This window comes from Phyllostomus hastatus, unplaced genomic scaffold (genome assembly GCF_019186645.2).
Source record: "Phyllostomus hastatus isolate PE091 unplaced genomic scaffold, TTU_PhHast_1.1 phas_scaffold_46, whole genome shotgun sequence".
In the NCBI taxonomy this organism is placed as follows: domain Eukaryota; kingdom Metazoa; phylum Chordata; class Mammalia; order Chiroptera; family Phyllostomidae; genus Phyllostomus; species Phyllostomus hastatus.
In genome coordinates this window covers 14,542,390-14,567,804 of record NW_025334032.1, presented here as the reverse complement: position 1 = coordinate 14,567,804, position 25,415 = coordinate 14,542,390, and the positions used below count along the sequence as shown (strand labels likewise).

General features: G+C 34.6%; 1 protein-coding gene and 1 non-coding gene across 2 annotated transcripts in view; both read right to left on the bottom strand.

Annotated features, from left to right (window-relative positions):
* Positions 1-22,234, bottom strand: part of TNFSF13B (TNF superfamily member 13b) — a 40,342-nt gene extending 18,108 nt beyond the window's left edge. The window contains exons 1-3 of the mRNA XM_045821462.1: positions 21,714-22,234; positions 21,524-21,611; positions 7,017-7,073 (exon numbers count right to left, since the gene is read on the bottom strand). Coding sequence (XP_045677418.1) covers positions 7,017-7,073; positions 21,524-21,611; positions 21,714-22,064 — 496 coding nt within the window. The 5' untranslated portion in view covers positions 22,065-22,234. The remainder of the gene's footprint in view (positions 1-7,016; positions 7,074-21,523; positions 21,612-21,713) is intronic.
* LOC123807848 lies at positions 8,455-8,599 on the bottom strand. Its single transcript, XR_006783722.1, has one exon. It is a non-coding gene; the product is annotated as a small nucleolar RNA SNORA57 (small nucleolar RNA).
* Positions 22,235-25,415: the final 3,181 nt, after the last annotated feature.

Sequence of the window (25,415 nt, the reverse complement as noted above, 5' to 3'; positions counted from 1 at the left end):
TCAGGTGGAAGCAGCTTCCCAGGCTGTTGTCAATCAAAAGCTTTAAAGACATATACTACCAGTAGTTGCTATGAACAAGGGACAGCAGATGGGGCAGACAGCAGACTAACCAAAAACCTGAGAAGGAAGAGGCTAAGGAGGAAAATACTTAAAGAACCAAGAGCTTTCACATTCTATCACATACAACAAGGAATCTGCAATGCAACGTGCATGCTTAGAGCCAAATGCATGGTCAAAAAAGACCTGAAAAAAAATCTTCAACTAACACCTCTAGCTGATCTTCAGTCTCTACACAAGTGGGAGGGGAAGTCTAAGGTAGAGTTGTTGGCAGCACGACTAAATGTTGAAGCAGTTCCCCAGCTCAGAGCCAATCTGCTAAGGAAAGGGTAGTATTTTTGTTGTTGTTGTTGTTGTTATTGCTCCTGGTATTTAAGTAAGCCTCTGTTAGGATTAGGATTAGAGGTTTAAAAAAAGTCTCTGACATATTGTCTTGGGTAGGGAAACAAAAGGACAAATAGACAAATGGTACTACATCGAACTGAAAACAGTTTTGAACAGCAGAGAAAACCATCAGCAAAACAAAAAGATAGATATTTGCTAATGATACATAAGATAAGGGTTTAATATCCAAAATTTATAAAAAACTCAGACAACTCAACACCAGAAAAACAAACAACCCAATTAAAACTTGGGCAGAAGACCTAAAGACACTTCTCCAAAGAGGACATACAAATGACTAATATATAAAAAGTTGCTCAATGTCACTAATCATCAGAGAAATGCAAATCAAAACCACAATGAGATTATCACCTCACACCTATCAGAATGACTATCATCAATAAGTCAACAAGCGACAACTGTTGGTGAGAATGTGGAGGAAAGGGAATCCTAGAGCACTGCTGGTGGGAATGCAGATTGGTGCAGATTTCCACTATGGAAAACAGTGTGAAGGTTCCTCAAAAAATTAAAAATGGAGCTGAACCATCTTATGACCTAGCAATTCCATTTCTGGGAATATACCTGAAGAACCCCAAAACACTAATTTGAAAGAATATATGCATCCACACTTTCACTGAAGCATTATTTACTATAGACAAGATATGAAGGCAACCCAAGTGCCCATCAATAGATGAGTGGCTAAAAAAGCTCTGGTGCTCATACACAATGGAATACTACTCAGCCATAAAAATGAATGAAATTTTACCTTTTGCAACAGCATGGATGGACCTACACAGTATTATACTAAGTGAAATAAGTGAGCAAGAAAAACCAAAAATACTGTATGATTTCACTTATATATATAATCTAAAGAACAAAATAAACAAAACAGAAACAGACTCATAGAAACAGAGGACAGACTGATGGTGGAAAGAGAGGAGAGGGTCTAGGGGGCTCAGTGAAAAAGGTGAAGGGATTAAGAGATAAAAATTGTTAGCTACAGAATTGTCACAGAGATGTAAATTACAGCATAAGGAATATAGTCAATAATATCATAATAACTATGCATGTTACCAGGTAGATATTTGAAATATCGGGGGGCCATTCTGTAAAGCACTTGATTGCCTAACCATTATGTTCTACATCATAAACTAAGAATAATATTGAGTCCAAACTGTAGTTAAACATTTTTTTAATTGTAAAATTTATGAATTTAAGTAAAAAAATCAAATCAAGCCCTGGCTGGCGTAGCTCAGTGGATTGAGTGTGGGCTGAGAACCAAAGTGTCGCAGGTTTGATTCCCAATCAGGGCAAATGCCTGGGTTGCAGGCCATGGCCCCCAGCAACCGCACATTGATGTTTCTCTCTTTCTCTTTCTCCCTCCCTTCCCTCTATAAAAATAAATAAATAAAATCTTTGAAAAAATCAAATCAAAATCATGATTCTTAACTTAGATATTTCTATATAAATATCTAAGATAAATTTGTTTTTTCACTTTTTAAAATGTACATATCATATCTATCATTTTATAGTGTGCTTTCAATCAACATTAAAATATTAAACTATATGTTGATATATGTCCTAATTAGTCTTCACTAATAAATAATATTGTATGAAAAAATCAGACATAGTGCAGAGATACCCCAAAAATGAAAGACTTCAGTGACCACATAGGACAAGAAATACAGTCTTTGCAAAGACAATTTTGGAAAATCAATAAACAAATGGACCACTGTAGCCCACAGCAATTAACACTAAACCCAGGGGATGGGGAAAAAATATAATTTTCTGACTTCCTACACTGTAATATTTAGATTGTTCAATTTTCAAAGAAAAATAAAAAGTAGATAAACAAATGGAAATTTATTAATCATTCATAGAAAAAAAAAGAAATTGGCAGAAATCATTCCTAAGAAAGCCCAGGCACTGAACTTAATAAACAAAGACTTTAAGCATATCTTTTAAATATGCTTAAAGAGCTAAAGGAGACCACAGAAAAAGAACTTAAAATCAGTAGAATTTTGTTTGCAAAACAGACACTATATAAAGAGATAAAAATCATTTTTAAAAAGGGAACCAAATAGAATTTGTGGAGCTGAAATTTTTTAAAAAATTCACTGGAGAGTTTACACACCAGATAGAGCACACAGAAGACAGATTAAGCAACACTGAAGTTAGAACAACTGAAATTATTCAGCCTGAGGAGCAGAAAGAAAAGGGTATGACAGGAAGTGAAGAGAGTACAAGAGACCTGTAAGACAGCATCAGTCACACTAATGTGTGAATGACAGGAGTTCCAGAAGGAGAAGAGAAAGGGACACAAAGAATATTTGAGGAAATAACTGCCAAACTCTTCCCAACTTTTAAGAAAGAATAAATCTACACACCCAAGAAACTGAATGACTTCCAAGAGGATAAATTCAAAGAGAGCTGTACCAAGATGTATTAAAATAAATCAGTGGAAAGACAAAGAGAAGAGAGAATCTTGAAAATAGCAAGAGAGAAGCAACTCCTCAAGTGCAAGGGAAGCTCAATAATATTAACAGCTGATTTCTCACTTGAAACTATGTAGGCAAAAGGCAGTAGGATTGTATATTTAAAGTTCTGAGTGGGGATAACAACAGCAAGATGGTAAAGTAAAATAGAAAGCCTTATATATTACCCCTCCACAAAAATACTGACTTAATGATAATAATGAAACCAAAATATGTTGACAAGAAATTCAGAATCTAGCTAAGTAGAAGCATTCTAAAGAAGCACAAAGTGAGAAGCAGCCATATTTTCATGGGTAAGAAGAGCAGTTTCAATGTACTCACACCAGTTCTCCTAAACAGGCTTAGCTCAACACCAGGAAGATTGCCTTACTCCATGCTTCTCCCATGGAGATATAGTAAGTGTTTCTGCCTTGCCCCACACTGAGCACTGGTCCTGGATGTAGTTAGAAACAAAGAAAGGGGAAAGCATCCCCTTAGAGCTGACATTTTTATCATGATAAAAAAAAAAAGGCAGAGAACTGATGTTTTTCCTCCAGGAGGGAAAAACGAAAGCAAAGTGGATCATGTCTTCAGCCTCAGCGTGGCTAATACCAAGCACTGCTGGCCAACACACATCTCCCAGTCAAAACCAGTCCAGGAAGACTGGAAGAGGTGGCTGCTTCTTCAAACATACAAACAGCAAAATAAATCTACGAGGGATATGAAGAATCAAGAAAACACAACACAATCAAATCTCCAGTAAACTACCTGAAGTAAATGGCTGAAATAAGTTGCAAATCACTTTCTCTCTTGTGTAAAAGTTAAAAGACAAAAGTATTTAAAAAATATAACTACAATAATTTAATAGTTATACAATATAAAAAGATGTAAATTGTCACATCAATCATAAAGTGTGGAGGAGGGAGAAGTAAAAGTGTAGATTGGCTGAATGGACTTTTTAAAAAATCCAACCATATGCTGCCCATAAGAAATTCACTTTAAGGACACAGATGGGCTAAACCTGAAGGGTTTGGTTAGAAAACAATATTCTATGCAAACAGTAAACAAAAGAGAGAAGTGGCTATTCCTATATCAGACAAAATGGGCATTTGAAAACTCACAAGAGACAAAGAAGGTCGTTATATGATGACATTCAAGAGGACATAAGAAATATAAAAATATATGCACTCAACATTAGAGACTCTAAATATATAAAGAAAGTATTAAGAACTCTTAAAGAAGACAACAATACAGTAATAATAGAATGTGATACCCCATTTCAAACAATGGGTAGATCATCCAAAAGAAAACCAATATGGATATAGAATACTTGAACAAGATTATATAAGACTAAATGAACTTAACAGAAATACAGAATATTCCATTCTACAGTACCCAAATATGCAATCTTCTTAAGAGCGCAAGGAAAATTCTCCAGGACAAATGGAATGTTAGAGTGCAAACTAAGTCTCAACAAATTAAAAAAGACAGCAAGTATCTTTTTCAACAACAACAGTATGAAACTAGACCTCAGCAACAGGAGGAAAACTGGAAAATGCACAAATACATGAATGTTAAACAACATACTCCTGATGCAGACACCGGCCGGCAGTGTCCACAGCTCTATGGATGAGACATGAGACATTCACACGCACTACCGAGTCCTGCGGAGGAAAAGGGACAGCATGGATACACTCTCAAGGGGAGGGTGCCTCGGAGTAGCCTGGCAACTGTCTCAAGAGGACAGCACTCCGATCCTTCCCTTCACTGGCTTTTTATTGGCTTTTAATTTGTACAGGAATACAGGTACAGTTAATTAATCATTGTCAGGCAGTAAGGATCAAACAATAGATAACATACAAAGAACTCTGAGGACTTATTCTGAGTCAGGGTCTGTTAGCTAAAGGGCTACAAAACTTCCTGCTCGGGCCTTTATCATTTAATTAATAGCATTCTTAGCAAAGCAGCAGGTTTCACAGGCGTTTATGTATTCTTTCTCAGGCCTGATCACCCAGGGAACCTGTCCTTTCCAGCATAGGGTTGCATCGCCCTCTGTCATTGTTTCAGGATTAAGTCAGGCAGAGGAGGCTAGGCAGCCAAAAGATTAGGAGACTTCTTGCAGACAAAATGAGGATTCAAGCTATGTCAAAGCTGAGGGGTGAGGGCCCACCACCCCCTTTTGCTGTAGCCCCCCAAGTCCTTCCCTGGGTCCTCCACATGATCATGCCTATCATAGGTTGTTCCCCCTTGGGGAATCTTACCCATCAGTGGCTAACTGATCAAGCATTGGGGACCAGTTATGGAAAAATGAGCAGAAGCGGCCCTGGCTGGCGTAGCTCAGTGGATTGAGCTCGGGCTGCGAACCAAAGTGTCGCAGGTTCGATTCCCAGTCAGGGTACATGCCTGGGTTGCAGGCCATGACCCCCAGCAACCGCACATTGATGTTTCTCTCTCTCTCTCTCTCTCTCTCTCCCTCCCTCCCTTCCCTCTCTAAAAATAAATAAATGAAATCTTTAAAAAAAAAAAAATGAGCAGAAGCAGCACTCCTGCCAGGGAGATAAGCTTTGTCTCCTTAGTGGCTTATGGTCCAAAGGTCGCTCACTCAGCCTTAGCCACGGGGGGTTACAGCTCCTGAAACCAGGCAGGGCGGCTCCCAACATACTCCTAAACAACTAATGGGTCACAAAACAAATCAAAAGATAAATGAAGATATCTTGTGACAAATAAAAATAGGAACACAACATATAAAAACTTATGGGGCCCAGTGAAACAGTACTGCTGAAATGTACATCACACTTATTATTTACACTTATATTAATGTCCAAGGCCTGCTGGAAACACAAGGCCAATCCTTGGGTCCAAAGGGCAAAGCACTGAGATGAGCACCCTGGATCAGTGGAGAGCAGCCACCATGCCAAGAAGATGACAACACTGTGCAATTCATACTCACAATGGAGTAGCAACTGTGTCTTTTTGGGTGATTTATAGCATTTTTGGTTTTGGTCAAATGCGTAAAACAAATTGTTTCTCAATTATATATTTTGTAAATTTTATCTTTGGTCCTTAGGGTCTTTTTTGGCTTAATTTTAATTCTTAGGAAACAGTTAGTTGCCTACTAAAAGCTACAAACATATGACTTTGGAAAATGCAGAGTAATAAATAATAGAGTTTCAAATAGTTTAATATTTGTGTTACATTTAATATAACTGAAGTCACACAGGAAAATACAGATGCAAGATAACACTCCTGGGAATCATTACAAAGGCCAATCCAAATTCATTATCTGGACTTGTTATTGTTTCCCCATTCCTGGCTCTAGCTTAGCCTCCTGACACTTTTGAACTCCCTTTTATGGTTCATAACCCAAATACTCTCTTGCACCCTGCCTCCTTTATTTTTCTCAATAGCATTTAATTTTATGACCAGCATTTACATTTTACTTATTCATTTTATTTTCTGTTTTTCCCTCATTGGAAGGCAAACTCCAAGAAGGTAAGGAACCGTATATATTTTAGTCACTGCTGAGCTCTAGTGCTTACAAAGCAACTGTAACTCTGTGTAGACTTAACCATTATATGTAAAATACACAGCAATAATTTCACACTGAAAATATCTCACAAAATTTTACATTTACTTATTTGTACATATACATTTATTAATAAATTAATTAGTGTGAGATGTTTATAATATGTTTGGTTTTACTTCATCCTACTATGATTTCTACAACTTAAGAGAATAATTAATATTTGTGAATATGATCTTGAGGTGATCTTATAGAAGCCAAAATAATTTCTAAATAATCAAAAAAAAAACCTTTGCTTTAGTATTATTTTGTTTTATCATATGCTACTTATTTAAAACTTCTAAGTATTAGTGTCTCTAAGATAATTTTATTTTAAAATATTAGATTAACCTAAATATTTATTCCCTAATTATTTTGAATAAATATGTTGATTATTTTATATCTAACTAAAGTTTTGAGGTAGAGAGTAGACACTGAAGTGTTTGAGCTGAGGTCTGAATATAGTCTTTAGACTTGAAATTTACAAGTGATTGGATTACACTGAATTCTAGGTGGAAAAATTACTGGGACTATTTTATTACCTTTTCGTATAGTAGGCATGTCACTGTCTGCAATCAGTTGCAAGCAGTCTTGAGTGACTGAAAAGCAAAAATGTATCATTTTAGTTACTTGAATAGAAATAGTAAAGGAACTAAGATGATTTAGAGAACACAAAGCTACAAACTCATTCTCCAGTAACACTGAATATATTATACTTTCTACATAGCTTGTATATTGTTCTTAACATTACTTTATGAAATTTGCCCACAGGTATTTACTGTAACCTTTACTTGAAATAAAATTTGTATTTGAAATTCATGTTTCAGAAAACTTATATGCTGTACAAATATAGTGAGTATATCATATTTGTACTTTTAACCTAACTTGCTTTAAAATGTTAACATACAGAAAGCAAGTTTAGTCATTATTATTTGCTTTTCAAGCCTACCAAATATATGAGTTGTTTAAACTATCAGGATATTCTAAAATATTTTTTGTTTAAAAATCTAACAATAAATAACTCACTAGCATTAAAAACACTACTATATTACAAATATTAAATTAATTATTAAATATTAAATTAATTATTAACATTTACTGAGCCAACATAAATCCAACTTCACAAAAATCCTAAAGATTATATACCAAAAATTAAGTCTTAAGAAAGTGTAATCAACTTGCCCAGGTCCTGAGATGGAACCCACATCTATTTCACTGTGGAGCCAAAGTCAGCCTTCCATTAAAATATTTGGACCAAAAAGAGTAGAGACTGAACATCTTTTAAAAATAAAATGGAAGATTTTCCCTGAGATTGCTTAATCAGTAAAGTTTCTGGGGATCATCAATTCATATCACATATTAAATGTACAGTAAAATATTCCAGAGAATATTCATGGGAATAAATAACTATTTGGTTACATAAACACAAATGCCATCAGGCAAAAGCAAGATAAGTAGACTGTAAGAGAAGAGAGAAAAACAATAAATATCTTTGAAAAATATAAAACGTAAACTTGAGCATTCCTATTTTAAATTAATAAACTATTATTGATAGCTTAGATTTGTTATTTTTTAGCAAGTATTGTATTCAGAACTGAAGTAATACCTTAAACATGCTTCTCAGTGTATAGATTTTAATACCTAAACACAGTTCAGAATTTCTGCTTCAGTTGATTAATTAAAATATTTCTAATATTTAAAACATGAAATAACGTAATAAATTATGTGATGTTCTGAGGTTGTGCAAATGCATTGGCCTAAAAAGAATTCTCTTAAAGGGAGTTATCACATAAGCAAAATCTGTTAAGAAATGTCTCTTGGCATTTAAAGGTGGAATATAATATTGAAAACTGCAGTTCCTTTATAACCATGAAACTTTTCTAACACAGTTTTATGTTAATCTGATCAATTTGATAGGAGCAGAACTGTTCAGTCTACTTTTGATTATTTTATTTTATTTTTATTTTTTTATTTTTTTACCAGTGTCCCGGCGCTTGAGGATAGAACCGGTGGACTGGAAACCGTCAGCACCGGAGACGGGGCGCTGAGCGGGAACCCTTTCCCTCTGCCTCCATACACTACAGGGACCAGGACTTCAAGCCTAACCCCCGCCAAGAAGAGGAGGATACTTTGTGATTCTTTTATTGATTTATAAAACAAGGGTAGCCATGTCTGTGTTAGAGAAAATGTGACTCATTAGTGCAGTTACTATGGCAGACCCTTTGCCATGAAAGTATGTAAAAACATAGTAACAGGCAGAATGGTTGTGAATAAGGAGGCTGTGAAGGAAGAAATAACAAAGTATCCAAAGCAGCTATAGTCTGAAGGGCACAATATACACAGGAGCCACATTAAACCTATTTTAAACGTGTTTTTATTTTTCTAACAGAAACTTATTAGAAATCACTACTCACAAGGCACCATAATTGCTTCTTGGAGGGACTCAAGGATCAATCAGAATGCCTAAAGCTCTAACCTTTCCTCCACACAGAAAAAGAAGAGGATGTTGACAAAAGTCGAAGTTGAATTTCCTAATTTCCATCTTTCTTTTGTCTTTATGTGTACAGAGATATTATAAAGATTAAATGAGATAATGTGTATGAAACACTTAGTACTATACCTGGTACATAATAATTGCAAAATCACTCTTGGCTATTATCAATAGTAGAAGTAGTGCTAGCAATGCTGTTCCTAACAGCATCGCACCAAATAAACTAGGAACATAGTGGATACTATGAGAGCATGAAGAACAAGTGAAGATGATTAAAAAGACCAAAGAAATACTACAATACATTACTTCCTATTTCAATTAACCCCAACCCTGACTGCTTGCCCAAAACTCCTATAGGAGAGTTTTATGTTAGGAGTGATGCCTCCACACTACCAAACTGCTGATTCATATCTGAATTTTAATCTCCGTGGCTTAACTAAAACTTGGTTACAACCCACACATTGAAAAACAGTGATCTACTTCATCATGTAGTAACAGAAATCTTCTTTTTAGAAAAAAGCATGCCATTGACAGAAAAGTTTATTTTTAGCAATACTCTTCCAAAAAGAAAATGGGCTCTTAAAATGATGGTTTAATAACAGTGTTTGAAAAAATGAGAACAAGACTTTCCTCAGTAGATGCTGCTCAGGTCCCACTAACCCCATCAGTGTTGCTTATCTCTTCACATTTCAACTCTTCCTTCTCAGGAAATTTAATGTCTACTATCACTTCTCTCCAGTTCAGCCTTTTAGGATTCTTTCCAATTCAACACAGATCTGATCTTAACTATAGATTATTGCTCACAAAAAGTGGGGAAAGAAGAGTATAGTATTTTCTGATATCTCCCAGGAACATAGATATCCAATTACCACAGTTCTGAGAATGCAGAGTCAATGTAAAACACAATATTAATAGCAATTGTGGTACTGACTGTGTTTGGTTTTCATAAATCTTTCATATATCATTCCCTCTACTACAACCGAAGGGAATTACACAAGAGTTTAAGAATAGTTTATCTTTTTAACTAAGCAAGGAAATAGCATACATTAAAAGCTTTTTGTATGACTGGGAAACATTTCTAAATATGTATATTTACTATATACATATCACAATATGAGAAACATGGATAATTACTCTTGTTCAGTACATTTTGACAGCATAAGAAAATTTACTCACAATATTAAACATTGTCTAAAATATTTCTAAAAACAAATTATACCGATAACAAAAAGAGATTACAAAAGAAAATCCCTAACATAAGAACTTTCAAAATAAATAATTTGCTACTACTCAACATTTGATAAAATAAAATGTAACCAATTTCACAATTAAAATAGCATTTAAATATTTTCTATACAAAAAAAATTTGAGTTTGAAAGCTACCTTCTTAAGTGTATTATTCAAATACCATTTAATCAGGAAGAGGGACTTGAAAGTACATAGGATTGCTAATATCTGTTATATTGCTCTCTGTATTGAAACTAAACACTTTCAAACTGGAACCTTGTTTACTATACATTATTTCAATAAGCTAATATATAAAACTACCAAAAATGCAATTATTGCAGATTACCTATGGCTCCCATGAAAAACATCACAATTTGCCCAATTCATATGTCCTACACCTACTAATTTCTCATAGTTCTCACATATCTACATGAAAAATTTTAATTAGAAGAATTTTTTAAAGATCTAAATATTGACCTAATGCTGGATATAGATTTATAAAAAAAATGAAGAAATAATTGCCATGGGATAAACATTTCTACTGGAATGGAAATATAAGAATTTAGGTATGGACAACTGGATTATAAAGTTTTATTTGATCAACGATAAGCAGTTTGCTTGGGTGGCAACTTATGAAACCATGAGTTGAGAGAGTTTTAAAAGAATTTTTGGAGAGCTAGATTGAGAAGTAAACAGAAAAAAAATCAGAAATTCTTAATCTTGAGAAGGGCCAGCCTGATAAGTGTTGATTATACATGTGTCTATGTGTAGAATGAGTTGCTATAAAGGGAGACAACAGCAAGCCAAGTTTCAGCTGTTGACTTGTAATAAATATAACATGAGTATATTTGGTCTAAAATACAATTATACAAATGAAGTATTGAAGATAAACTGTGAAAAAATTATAAGTCTGTGACTAATGACTGTATGTGTTTGAAAGAGAATTAAAAACTAATAATAAAAACAAATTTTCAATTCTGGGGAATTCAGAAAGATGGTAGTACTATAATGGCCTTGGGGAGTAGGAAAGAGGTGCTGTTTTTCTGGGGGCTGGGAAGGAGTTGATAAAATAAAATAGAAATAACTATAGCTAATGGAAATAAAGAAACATATTTGAATTAAAGATTTTCTGTGTGCGTGTGTAGAGTTTTAGGCATTAATTGGGCATTGTTGTGTATCACTGATAACATGATTATGTTCTCTGCCCAAAGCAATGTAGGAGATGTAAAACGGTAGCCCTTTACAGAGCCTCATAAGCATTAAGAACTAAAAAAGCAAAAAAAAATACCCCACTATTTTCATTTAATGTTGTTTCATTTTACAACTGATCAAATATTTTAATTTAAAATTACTAATTTTATAGTTGAGTCATCATCTCCACAGGATATGTTTTTTCTTTTGCCATGACTCCTTTGTATTATTTCAGAATGTTTCTTCCTGGCTGGCGTAGCTCAGTGGATTGAGCGCGGGCTGTGAATCAAAGTGTCGCAGGTTCGATTCCCCGTCAGGATACATGTCAGGGTTGCAGGCCATGACCCCCAGCAACCGCACATTGATGTTTCTCTTTCTCTATCTCCCTCCCTTCCCTCTCTAAAAATAAATAAATAAAATCTTTTAAAAAAAAGAATGTTTCTTGATTAATGATGTATACTCAGAGGTCACTGGCTATCAGTAACTTTCCAGTGAAAAACAATATGAAAACATGCCTGAAAGTCAAGAAAGGTAAAACTAAAAATAGAAATACACCTGAATGTCTTGAAAAAGGTAATAATAAATTGCACAAGTGGTTGTTACATCTTCAGCTTCCTCTTGGACAGTTTTATCTGGATGCCATAATGATACCTTAAGTTCAACATGCTCCAAATCTATTTCTTTATCTTCTTCACACACTCACCACTTACTCCTTTTTTTCCCCTCCCTTAATGGATTATATAACTGTCCTCTGAGTTGCCCAAGCTAGAAACTTTATATACATGCCTGATTCCATGGGGAGAACATACATGAATCAACATGATAAAAACAGAAATAAAGTTGCAATTGTATGAGAGAGAGATAGAGAGAGAGAGAACATCCCATTTGACCCAAATAGGCTTCTCTGAATGGTCACACTTTAATGAAATCAGAAAGAAGAAGGGAACAGGAACATTCCAGACAAAACTAACAGTCATGAGTATATGGAAAGGGACACAGAAAGTATGAGTGAAAGGAAGAGAGAGGGGAAAAGATGGAAATGGGAAGATGAGGAGCAGGGTACCCTGTGTTCAGATTTTTCACCTTTGTCATTCTTAACAATTACATTATTTTACCAAGTTGTGTTCCTTCTCTTTTCCACAAATCCTAGTCCATCATTGTATTCTCTCTATAATTATCTTTCTAAACCTCAATTTTATCTTGTTCTAATGTGTAAAATTTCTTCAGTGGCCATTCTTGAACAGAAAAACAAAGTCTACTTTCACAGACTCATGAACTCTTCTCACCCACCCAGCTGTACTTAAACACACATTTTCAGAAAAGGAGGTCACCTTCATGCACCCGTGACTGTGTATCTGCCATTTCCTCTGCATAAAATATTCCTCACCTTTTCATCTCATGGAAGCCCATTCATCCTCAGGGTTCAGATCAAATATCAACTCTTTCCCTGATCCTACTACCTAAATATCTATTCCTACTACACTTTGTATGTACATCTATTGACATACATTTCACTATACACACTAATGGTTTAACTGTCTCTCTCCCTAGACTGAGTCACTTGATATCAAGGATCGTCATTTACAAATTTGCACTGTCTGGTTTGAGCAGACTAAGAGAAAAATCTGTGGAACAATTTAGAAAAAAAACAGACATCATAACATCCAACCTTTCCAAATAATTCTTTAAAAACCCATTCTTACATCCAACTTTATAATACATTAAATACATTTAAATTAATGCTTTAGAGGAAATAGTTTTCATAAATTTAGAGAAAACATTTCATAATATCTGACACTCTAACAATAAATCTTCGGGCCCATGGTTATATTGAAAACATTTTCCATTAACAAATAATCCTCAATAATAAAGTTTTTAATCTTGATCTATAGAACAGTAGCATGCTATTATATTTTTTAAGTAAATGCCTGTGTACTAGTTTCCTGAAATTCTTACTCTTTATTTCTCTATCAAGCTCTAGAGCAAGAGTTAGAAGAGAAAAAGGATGAATTGATGCATGGCTTCACTAGTGTCAAAAGCTATCAAAGGTAGTTACTTTCAATTTCCCCTGTCTCACACAGCCTAGCCATTGGAGGAAGAGGAGGAGGAGGAAAGCTTCAACTTGTAAAAACACGCCAATAAATCAGCACTTGTAAAAATCTTAAACATTTGAAAGACTAAACATTTAAAAGGTGTTGGCATGTGTTATACCTCTTCTACCCACTAAAATAAGACATTTTCTTACACTTTTTCTGTATTCCTGTTTTATTATTGTTACCATACTCTAGGATACAATCTTCTCTCATCCAAATCTCCTAATTCTTCCAAATCCATCTTAACACTTTTCTAGCATGGAGTACATAATCTTGTAGTGTATAATCATCATTACTAACATTTTATGATTCCAAACAAGATGTCCCTCTCATTGGTAATAATATTAATATTAATAAAAGTCTGGGTCTCAAAGGACTCAGTAATTTTTTTTTTCAAATCTGATGTCTTACCTGAACAGTAAACACATACAGCTGGCATAATTGAAAAAAACTCAGAATTTACAGTTAATAAATAATGAATTCACTTTTCAAACCAATTAGCTGTTTAATCATAAGACTGACATAATTTTGAAATGTTTTCTTATCTATATAATGAAAATAATATCTATTCATAGTGTCATAAGAATCAACTGCAATCATAATTTACATGTGTTTTGTAGAGGCTAAAGAGCTTAGTGTTTATTATCTTAAAATTTGCATTAATTTTGCTTAATTTCTCTAGCTAAATGTTTAGCTTGTTGAGAGAAATGATTTTGTTTGGGCCTCAATTCTATCATCTAAAATAAAGACAATTATGACAACTTAATAGTGTTTTTGAGAGGGTAAATGATAATAGATCAACAAGACATAACCCAGAGTTTACATATGGAACACCCCCAATAACTTAGTTTCCCTTTTCTCTTTTCTATATATTCCAGAGTGGCTACCTCAGAGTTTCTCACAGTGGCTGTTTACTCTATTTTGTGAAAAATGTTTCTTCTGTAACTCTTCAGAAATGCACATATCCTTTAAAAGAAAATCCCACCATAATAAAGAACTTCCCAATGCAGTTTTTAAGTAGAACTTCATTTATAAGAAGCATAATTAAACATTAAAATGAGTATGATCCATTCCTACAGAATAATGAGAATGCATTCCTCAACATTAGGGAATTTATGTGTAAAATACCTACCCATGTCTGATTTTTTTTAAAAAACTGAAAGTGTAAAGAAGTGTTGAGCTTTCAAGAAGGTAGACTTACCCTGGCCTCCTTATCTGAAACAGAAACATATCCTCTTCCCCTCTCCTTGCCCTTAACCCTGCTCTAAAATTTTTACTTACTCAATACATTTGCCATTTTCTAGTATTATGATTCACTCATTAATTATGTTTACTGATTATTTTGTGTCTTTCTACTTCATTGTAATGTAATCACTGGCAGGCATAAACTTTTATCTGTTCTGTTTCCCAATCAACACCTAACAACTACAATTCTTGGAACGTGGCAGGCTTGTAGAATATGTGGAAGAGATGCAATATCAGTCTTGGCTGCACTGATTGACTTGTTTCCTGGCTCTTCTGTTTCCCAAAACTTTACACTTGACAAGAACATGGTTTTAAAGATTTGGTTGTCAGGTCACTATTTTCATTTTAAATACTTTTTTCGAAATTGAACAGAAGCCTATTCTTGCAACACTGAAAAAAGAGGCTCTCGTTATTGAAGCAGGAGGTTAAAATAACAGTCAGGGGAGAATCTGGTCAAAGATCACCATGGCAGCAGCCAGCTGTTTATGTTCTAGGAAGGAACACGCCCTTACTGCGTAAGAGGCTTCAGTTAGCCTAAATCTGATACAAACTGTATGGTTGAGTTGTACATTTTATGCTTTTGGCAAAAGTTACAGCTGAACCAAGAATGTCAATGAAACAAAGACTGGGCTTTATAGGCGACTCAGACATCCTATCTTTCCTTGCAAAGGAGATAGGTTATGAACTTCAAGAAAAAAAGATTCAAAAATAGTATTAATATTTTTCCTTTTTACAATTAAAAATGTTTACCCCAGAGAAATAGTTAAGTTACAATATAAGGTGTTAACTTATGTGTACTATATTCAAAACTTTGATTTTAAAATGTTAAATACAATGTGGTGTCCTGGATGGTCCCTGGGACATAAAAAGGACATTAGTAGAAAAACTGATGAAATTCGGATAACAGTCTCAAGTTTCATTATTAACTAAGTCCTAATGTCGGCTTCTTACTTATGACAAAGGGACCATGGTAATGTAAGATGTTAACATTAGGGGAAACCGGATGAGAGATATATGATCACTTCCTACACTATCTGTGCAGCTTTTCTATAATTCTAAAATAAGCCCAAACGAAAAAATTATTTAAAAATGAAGAAAAATAACTTAAAGTAGTTTGGTCAAAATCTTACAATAAATATGTAGAAGGTGAAATACTGGCACTCTTCATTTGATATTTCTTGGAATTACTCATATTTTCACAGCTATTTATTATTACAGTTGAGACAAGTATAATAAACATTATAAAATATTTTTTATCATTCTATAATTTAAAACACAGGATTTCCAATAACCCTTAAATACCCTAATGAATAACAAGGGAGAAAATACAAAGGCTATCTGATTTTACTTATAAACTAGTAAAATAATGGTTTCAGTAGGGGTCCATGTGAAAGAATTAATTTTCTTGTTGAACTCTAAAAACACTTATCTTTAGGTTTTAAAAATGAATACATTTCTATGAATCTAAGTTTATAATCAAGAAATATAATTAATGAGTAAAGTCAAGTGAGAGTTCAAAATATGGGTCATGATCCGAGTTGTGAAGAAATTGTAATGGGTAATATTTTCAAAGTCATTGTCACTTTAGTTATTTATTTTTAATTAGGAATATCTGCAAATATATTTTGTGAGCTTAAAAGTGAAGTTTTGGTCAATATGAGCCATTTGGCAATTCTTTGATCCTGGATTTCCCCACATTTCTGTTTGTTTAACTATAATCAGAAATTATCTTATGAAACACATGAAACTTAATGAGACTTTCATTGAAATACAATATAATTAAAGAAAAACAAAATAGAGCCAATTTAAAAATTAAATGGCAAGTTATAAAATTAAGTAAAAGCAGAATTTGCCCTTGGGAGAACTGGAAGTAGCAGCAAGTAGGTGTGTGGGCTGATGGTGGTCCCTTTACCTACTGCTGTCATTAAGAACATCCACTAAGCTGTATCCTTAAGATATTTGCTCTTTCTATATGTAAATAATACTTCGATTAAAATAAAAATTAAATAAAACCAGAAATCCATTAAATTTTATTTGTATATAGATGTATATAGCAAATAGATATAGAAAATTAATAAATAAGAACATAAATGAACACTTTGAAAGTAAAAGGAACAACCAAAGGTTTTGGAATCTTCCTGAAAATGAATCAGAACTAAAATGGAACATTTAAAAAAAGGAAAAGGAGGTTGCTACATATGGGAGCTTCTCTATGACTTTCCAGTTCAAATTGTGTCTACCTGGTACACCACGAGGGTCTGAGGCAAGGTGTTCCCAAACTACCACTGGCCTTGTGACCAGGCTCATTCTTTGGTTAATTAATTGCTTTAAATGTGAAGTTTAAAAATTTTTAAGTTGGTCTCTAAGTGAAACATGGGAAAATCCCCTCAACAAAATGATTCCAAGGAATTCCCAAATCATTCTACCTTGCTTCATATTGAGCCCAAAATCCATCAACAAATATTAATAGACTACCTACTGTGTGAAGTGTTATGATGAACAGACAGAAGAAGAAAAAGGATCCAGGCCACATAAGGTGCTACTTGCACACACAGGACAAATAAACAGACAACAGCTTTCCTAGAGGATATGCAGTAAGTACCAAATACTGATGCAGTACTAGGCTTACTGTGTGCTAGGGAGGTCAGGCTTTCTAGACCAACACACTGAAATACATTTATAAATTTTATATACAATCAAAATTGAAGTGGCTGGTGAAATGTGTGCTAGATTTGTAAAAAATAAGAATAGGTAGCATTCTATTTGTCATTTGGCAATATTTAGCTATGAACATTTTTGACATAGTTATAAAATAATGACACTGTCATTGAAGAGTACATGTAGACAGCAGATAAAAGAGCTGAAACCATTGTAATTCTGTTAAGTATAAATCCATAAGTATGTTATAAATCCATAAGTGTGATGCTATAGCTTAAAAATAAGCATGAGATCAAATGCTCTATCATTTATTAAAAATTCTGTACATTTTTAAACAGTTTAACAAACTATTTGAAAATGCTAAGACTCTAAAGCAGCAACAAAACTTCTTAATTTAACTTTGAAAGAACAGTGAAACTTATATAAGAAAAACCATATTTTGTTGGGAAATTAAATTTAATATTTAATAGAGATATTAAACATTCTTGAATATATCAATTAAACAACATAAAAATTCATTTTCTTCCTCAGTGTTAAATTCCAAAAAATATTAATGGTCCAAAAATGTATATAGAAAACTAATAAATAGGAACATAAATGAACACTTTGAAAGTAAAAGGAACAGCCAAAGGTTTTTGAGTCTTCTTGAAAATAAATCAGAACAACTAAATGGAACAACAAAAAAAAGGAAAGCTGCATAGCTTCAAACTGCATAGAATTTTCTTGGTTCCAGAATAAAGACCCTAACAAATAAGAACAACAAAATCATAGAGCTTCAGACAATATTCTTGAGTATATACATTAATTTTAGAGCAGTACTAAACAAAATAAATTTTCCCTGCACAAAAGAATAGTGTTTATAACAACATCCCAGCTATTTTATTGACAAGGAATAGTATATATTACCTGTCACTAAGGCTCTCATCTTCAAACCTTCCATCTCAGACCTATGGATGTTATGAGTATGTACTATGTACAATATATGTACATGATATATACTGTAGACTATATGTACTGTATGTACATTATACAGGGGTGGGTGAAAGTAAGTTTACAGTTGTGAGTACACAAAACACAGATTTCATTCCTCTATTATTATTTATTACTGTAGTATTTTCCATACAAACAACTGTGAACCTACTTTGCCCATCCCTGTATACTATATTAAGGGTTTATAAAAAGTAGAGGTAAAACATGATGACAACAGTGACTATTCATGGACTGTGGAAACTGGGTATATTATGATTCACTCAGTTAGAATTTTCTGTTAATATCTAAGCTTCTAAAATTACAAATTATTTGGGGACAATTTTTTATCAGTATACAATTTTTGGTGCCATAAAAACACAAATATGTAAACACATGAACATGGGAGGGATTTTAAAAGATTAATAGAGTATATTTTGGGGAAGTAAAACTCAAGGAGTTATTGGCTTATTACTCTATTCTTTTCTTCTTAAATCTGCTGTAATGAGCCTCTACCCTCTATGCAATGGTAAAGGTAAGGTTTATTTTTAAACAAACATGTAGAGGCAGGGGAATGCCAGCAAAGAAAGATGATGGTGACTGAGGCATCTGATCCTACTACATATTGAAGCTCACTACATTACAAAATTACTTAAAATATTTTATTTAGTGCAAACAGATAAATATATCAATGAAAAACAGTCTCCAAATACATTCAACTGTATATGAGGAACTTAATACAGTAAGCTTTCCATTGCAGATAAGTTAAAAAGTATCATCTAATAAGTTTGATTGGGATATTTAGCAGTAGTTTGAAAAAGATAGACGAAAGGGGAAGTTGAAGCTAATATAACATAATCTAACAAAGTAAATGCCAGGAGGAATTATGAGTTAAATACCATGCTAAAACACTAAATTATAAAAAAGTCAAAATAGCAGATGATAGACTAGACTATTTAAGAGGTTATGAACAAATATATTTTCAGCTTTGATTATGAGAGAAAATCAGACAGAAAAGTTTATTATATTAAAATATACACAAGGACACTGAAATAGAGAACAGGCTGACAGTGTTCAGAGAGGAGAGGGGAGGGAATTTCAGGAGAGAATGGGAAGGGTTTACAGGAACAAGTATAAAGACACAGGGACAAAAACTAGAGGCGGGTGGAAATGGGAGGGAGGTGGAGAGGGCTGGGTGGGTGGGCTGGGATGGTAGTAAAAGACAGAAAATTGTAACAAATATATATATACAGATGCACATTTTCTGTACACATTTTAAAAAGCAGCAAAATATTGTAAAAGGCAGAAAACTTTACTTGAACAATTAAAATAAATTTTTTAAAAAGCAGCAAAATATTATAAAAATATTAACATAAAAATTTTGATATACAATGTCTCTACTATGGAATATGTTAAAATTATAAAAAACAAGAGAGACAAATGAGGGAAGTTATAAATAAAAGTTAGCAGAAGATACAGTTAGAAGTTATTAAAATATGTAGAATGAAGTTAATTCTTATTTGCAAGCAAGCAACAAATTCAATTTGAGATACTGTTTTACAAGTACTAAACTAGTCTAAATACATTTGAAAAGATAAGATGCTATAAGAATGTGTAGAACTTGTACACTACATTTTAACTGCATTTATAAATAATTTTAAAAGCAATAGGCAAAAGGTAGCAGGGGTGATAAAGGTGTACATCCTTCTAGCTCAGATATTCCATCTACTAAATTTATACTGAACATATAAGTCCTCATAAACATTAGAGATCTTCACCAAAAATTCTGGCATATTCCATTACAACAAAAAAAAATAAAGAAAGAAAAAAGGAAAGAAAAGAAGAAGAAAAAGGGAAATGTTTATGTTAAATAACTATTATGAGTAAGCTAATGTAGATGTGTGAGAATTACTCAGCAATAGAAAAAGTGCTCAATACATACGTAAGTGAACACAAAATATACCCGTATAAATGCTATATTTTCAATTATGTAGAAAATATAAATGATAAAATGCAAAATATAAAAATAACTGATGTATTATTGTATAAATACAAGTGTTTCATAGTTTAAAAATATTTAAACATAATTGTTTCTGATAATTGGCACAAAGATATAACCAGATAAAAATATAGTTTTATAAAATAAAAATATTTTTGATGAATAAAGCATTTAGAGAAAAATAAGTTTACAGTCAGAGCATCTAATGTGTGTGTTTGATAGAAGAACACCTAGTCTGTATGTCACTCATGCATTCCTCTTCAGAAGTGTAAATATATATAAATAATTACACATACTGTATTTATCTCACACTCACTGTGAAGATTAAAGGAAACAATAGGTGTGACAATACTTATCCAAGAACATTCCTGCCTGGCACATTCTAGGTGCTTAAAAAATATTCTTCAATATAAAGGGGGAACGATGCCAAGGATTTACTAATTGTGATACTAGTAAATGCGATGCAAATCTTCTTCATCTCTGTAATGAAAGAACTACAATTGTGCATTTAGGAGGCCCCAACAGATGTGAGGTTTCAGAAATCTATAACATTCTGTGGCACAAGTGGAACATAAAGAAAGGCAGAAACCACTAAAGAACTCTTACAGGAATATTATGAATATGTGGCCCTCCTGAAAAAGCATACACTAAAGAAAAGCTTTAAAATCAGTGTATATGTGTGTATAGGATAAACTTTTTTTAAAGCAAGAAACCAAATAAAGCAGAAACACACACCTGCTTCATTTGATTACACAGCATCCAATGCACCCTCAGGAAATGCTTGTCTTTAGCTGAACTTCTATGACCCAATTAGACAAAAACCAATTCTACACTAACATGTAGTGCTTTTTTTTTTCTAGAGTGATGGACAATGCTTCTGACATAGAATTGAACTATCTATTTGATGAGAAATGTGCCTACCTTTCCTTCCCTATACTTAAGGTATAGCACACACAAATACTCCTATGCCCAAATCTCCTCATTTGAGAACAAAACGTGCTGTGCAACCTGTTAAACCTGCCAGTGCTCGGGCTTCCTGTCAAGCCAAATTTGGTTTAAATGGTAAATTTCACAGTTCCTAGGTTATGTTCACCTCTTGCTCTCCTAACTGATGCTATCCTCCACACCTGTGAAGTCTGGGATCTCTGACTCTGAGAAGTTTCTGTGCCCCAAACGTACCTGTTTCTTCTGGACCCTGAGTGGAACGCTTACTCCTGATGCTTTGACTGGAGTTGCTTTCTCCTGAAACTGGTGGTGCAAAGATCCCCTATGAGGAGAAAAACCTCAAGTTATAGCAAAGACATCTGAGGTAGGGGAGACAGCATTTCAGAGAGAACTGTGCCTAGGGCTTCAGCTGCTGCAAACTTACTTTCAGTACCGAGGTGGCAGCTGGAGCCTCCTGCACAGCTGCCCTGGCTGCTGCTGCTCCCGCCTGGAGAGGGCCTGGACGCTGCTCAGCTTGGTGTTCCTGCACTTCCTCTCGGAGGCTCCTCAGCTCTGCTTCCAGGGCAGCCACCCTGCAGAAAGACACCACCGTGAGGCAGCAGGACACCAGGGCTAGCAGCAAGGTCAAGGCTAGCAGCGTTCCATCCTTGGAGAATCGGACAGAGGGGCTTTCCTTCTGGGGGAGGATGGAGACACACTCCTTCAGTTTCATTTCTTCTCTTCTCTTAAAACAACAAGAAAGGCGTGACTGCTTCCCTTCTGTGGAGTCATTCATTTCACTCCTTGAACTATGAAGGTTCAGGTCTTTAAAATAAGTGACCACAAGGAATGGGTCATTTCCTGTTATCTGTGTTTGTTGAAGTCCTACATTGACTACATTGGCCAGCTTGGCTCTTACCCTCAGGAGAATTCTCCTGAGTTTTCTTCTCCCTGCACTGCTGCATCTCTGCCCCTACTGTACAATAGGTCTTCCTGGCATTCGCCCTTCTAGTCGATTGCTCAATCAGTCTTCCTCATTTCACTTTCAGTTTTTGTAAGAATTTTAATAGCATCTCAAAACATTTATACACAAACGAATCCATTAAATCTACTGATCTGACAGAACTTTGAGTTTGGATCAGCATGCTTGAGAGAACTTCTAAGCTATGCAGGTTTTTAAGGAGCTCCCCCTTTGGCATTATGAAAGAATTGGGTCTGTTCGAGGCCACAGGGCTTTGCAGGGAAGGGGAAAATCAGCATTAAAGTTCCTGCTGGTGTAATAAAAATAATTAATGTGAACGTCAAATAAGCTAAGTTCCTCAGCATTGAACTGTACTCAACTGGAGAGTGATTTATTAACAGCCTTCAAGTAGCAAGTAAAATGAAGTATCCTCAAAGGAGGCATGGAAGTCCACTGGGGAGTAGTCTCCTTACTATTATCTTAGCAATGTAATAAAAAGAATGTGACTAAATTTTGCAAACCTATTTAGATTAGATAGGATGAGGGTTCTTTACGTGCAGGGGAATACATTTTAAAGGGAATACTGAGTCATCTTATTTCCCTCTGGGATTCACTGCTAAGGAGTCCATTACCCAAAGGACAACTTGTTCTGAGGAGATGTCCCACCTCTGCTGTTCCCACTCCTGAAGCAGTTTCCCTCAGCCTGACACTGTTCTGAGGAACATCAGCCTTGCTTCTAGCTCCAAATGCCTCACCAAGTCCCACCATTAATTGCTCTTTCCCTGAAGCCCCTGTGTACTAGTTCACATTGGGTTGACTCTGTCCCAATCGAACATGTACATAAAATGACTTGACTCAAACCAAGGTCACTTTAGTTTCAAGTCTCTCTTGTTGGACTTGGTGTTGTTGCCAGGACGCCACCCTTAAGTTGTCTTGATAGCCAGCTCCTGGACATTCTCTGGTTTCTCGTGGCTTTGCTCCCTGCACCCTACATGTCCTGTAAGGAACTCACACTTCAATGACTGAGTTACTGAGCACTTGCCAAGGTCTGGTGAGGCACAACTTCCCTGGGTACTAAAACTGTGAAGCATTAGGTCTATCTCAGCTCACATTTCTTCAGAAAGACAGTGATGAACACAATTTAAGTAAAGGCAAGTAAGGATTCCAGAGCCAGGATACAACTCCTGGCTCCACCATTTACTTTGCTTAAGCAAAATACATAACTTCTCTGTGATTCAATTTCCTCATCTGTTAAATGGGATGATAACTGCCCCTGAGATTTGAGGCTTACAGAAATGTAGAACAAATTACATTTAAGAGGTTTCATTCATTTTTATTCACTGCAATCATTCATTACATGAAAAATTTCATTCATTCAGGGGTGTATAACTTTTGGAGTCTCTGGGTCACTTTGGAAGAAGAAAAGTTGTCTTGGGCCACACATTAAATACATTATGACACATAGTCACAAAAAAATCTCATGTTTTAACTAAATTTACGACTTTGTGTTGGGCTGCATTCATAGCCATTCTGGGCCTGCAGGCCATAGGTTTGACACCCCTGCATTACATGAAATATTTTTTCATTACAAAGTCCCACAGTAGACATCTTTGTGACTGTCTTGTTGTAACATCTGCAAGAGTTTCCCAAATAAACATCTCCTGAAGAGTAGACACATCTTACCTTTACCAGGTGTCATTGAGTTATGCTCCCACGAGTTCCCATTTCCTCACTGTCCCACTCAATGTGATTTCATCACTTACTCCTCTTTACCTAGTGGGATTGTTATTCTTTCTCTTTGTGTCCACAAGTTTCACAACCTTTTAAAATGACTTAAAAAACTCTTTAAAAAATCTTAAAAATTATTTTAATCATTACCTTGGTCCTCCAAATTAGCTGTTCTCTAATCTTTCAAGTGGAAGTATTCTATGAGTGAGTGCACAAACTCTTTTCTAACAGACATCACGTATCATAAGCCTTTTGTCAAAGTTCTTATTTCCATGTCAATCAGGGTGACACATACTACATAGTGTTCCCTTTAAAAAAATGAATTAGTTTGTGAATTATATTAAAACTTTCTGACAGAAAGTAATTGAAACTCACTCAGGTTATATGTATGTGTTTTAATATTACCTGAAAACATACACTGGGATTAAAGAATTCAAGGCAGTGCTAGAAATCAGTTACTCTCTTCTTTCACTCAGGACATCCACAGCCACTGCTTCTTTCTAGGAGCCAACATTCTTTCATTTTTGAGTGGTCACTCATCTCCATATTCTGTTGTAAAAGTTCTGATGAGAGAGGGAATCTTTAATCACTTTAGAGAATTCTTTCTGCCTTCATTGCTCTGTTCCGCAGAGAACTTCATCACCAACCATCTCAAGAGAGAGCCATGAACCAGCCCATGTGCAGGCCCTTCTAAAACATGTATCCCATCTTGGATCAAGCAGTGGGCAACCCTGAACATAGAGAGAGCTAGTGTTTCCTCTACAAGAGGCCGCAGGTAGGCTTCCCCCAATCCAGACATGGGGAAGCAGTCATTGCCACTTGAATGTCCTCCACAGGGACCAACCACATAATTAAATTTTTCTGAAGACAGGTAGAAAACTAAAGAGCATTCATCTGCTCTTGAATTTCTTATTAAAGAAAACAAAAGGAAGTTATTACTCCATAAATTAAGGATCTGTTTCCTGTAGAGGAAATGGTTTGACAGTAATTCAACTGAAATTCTGTGAAAAAAAAATAGCATGTTTGTATTCATTGAATAATGCACCAAACCACAAGTTTACTGAGGGAAGAAAAGCTACCATACCTGAGCCACAAACAGTTGTCTGTCAGTATTTCAATACTTTTTACCCACTTCTTTTTCTCAACTGGAATGTTAAACACTCTCATAACATACCTATGCCAAATTTAGTAAACGAACCGAGATACCATGTTCCTTTGTCCCATCCACTTAGGAGTGCGCAGCTAGGGACATGTGAGGGTTTTGAAAAGAATTTAAGTTATCCAAGGGACTAATACTTTTTCCAAGCATAAAACAAATTCACTCTTTGAGTGTTTGCTTTTTATATTGAAAACCTCACCAATAATAAACTGGCTTAATAGTATTATGAAGAAATAGAAGTTTTGGGAAATCCCTTTTATACCCTTTTCTTTGAGGAAAACAGTCTTTCATAAGGATTC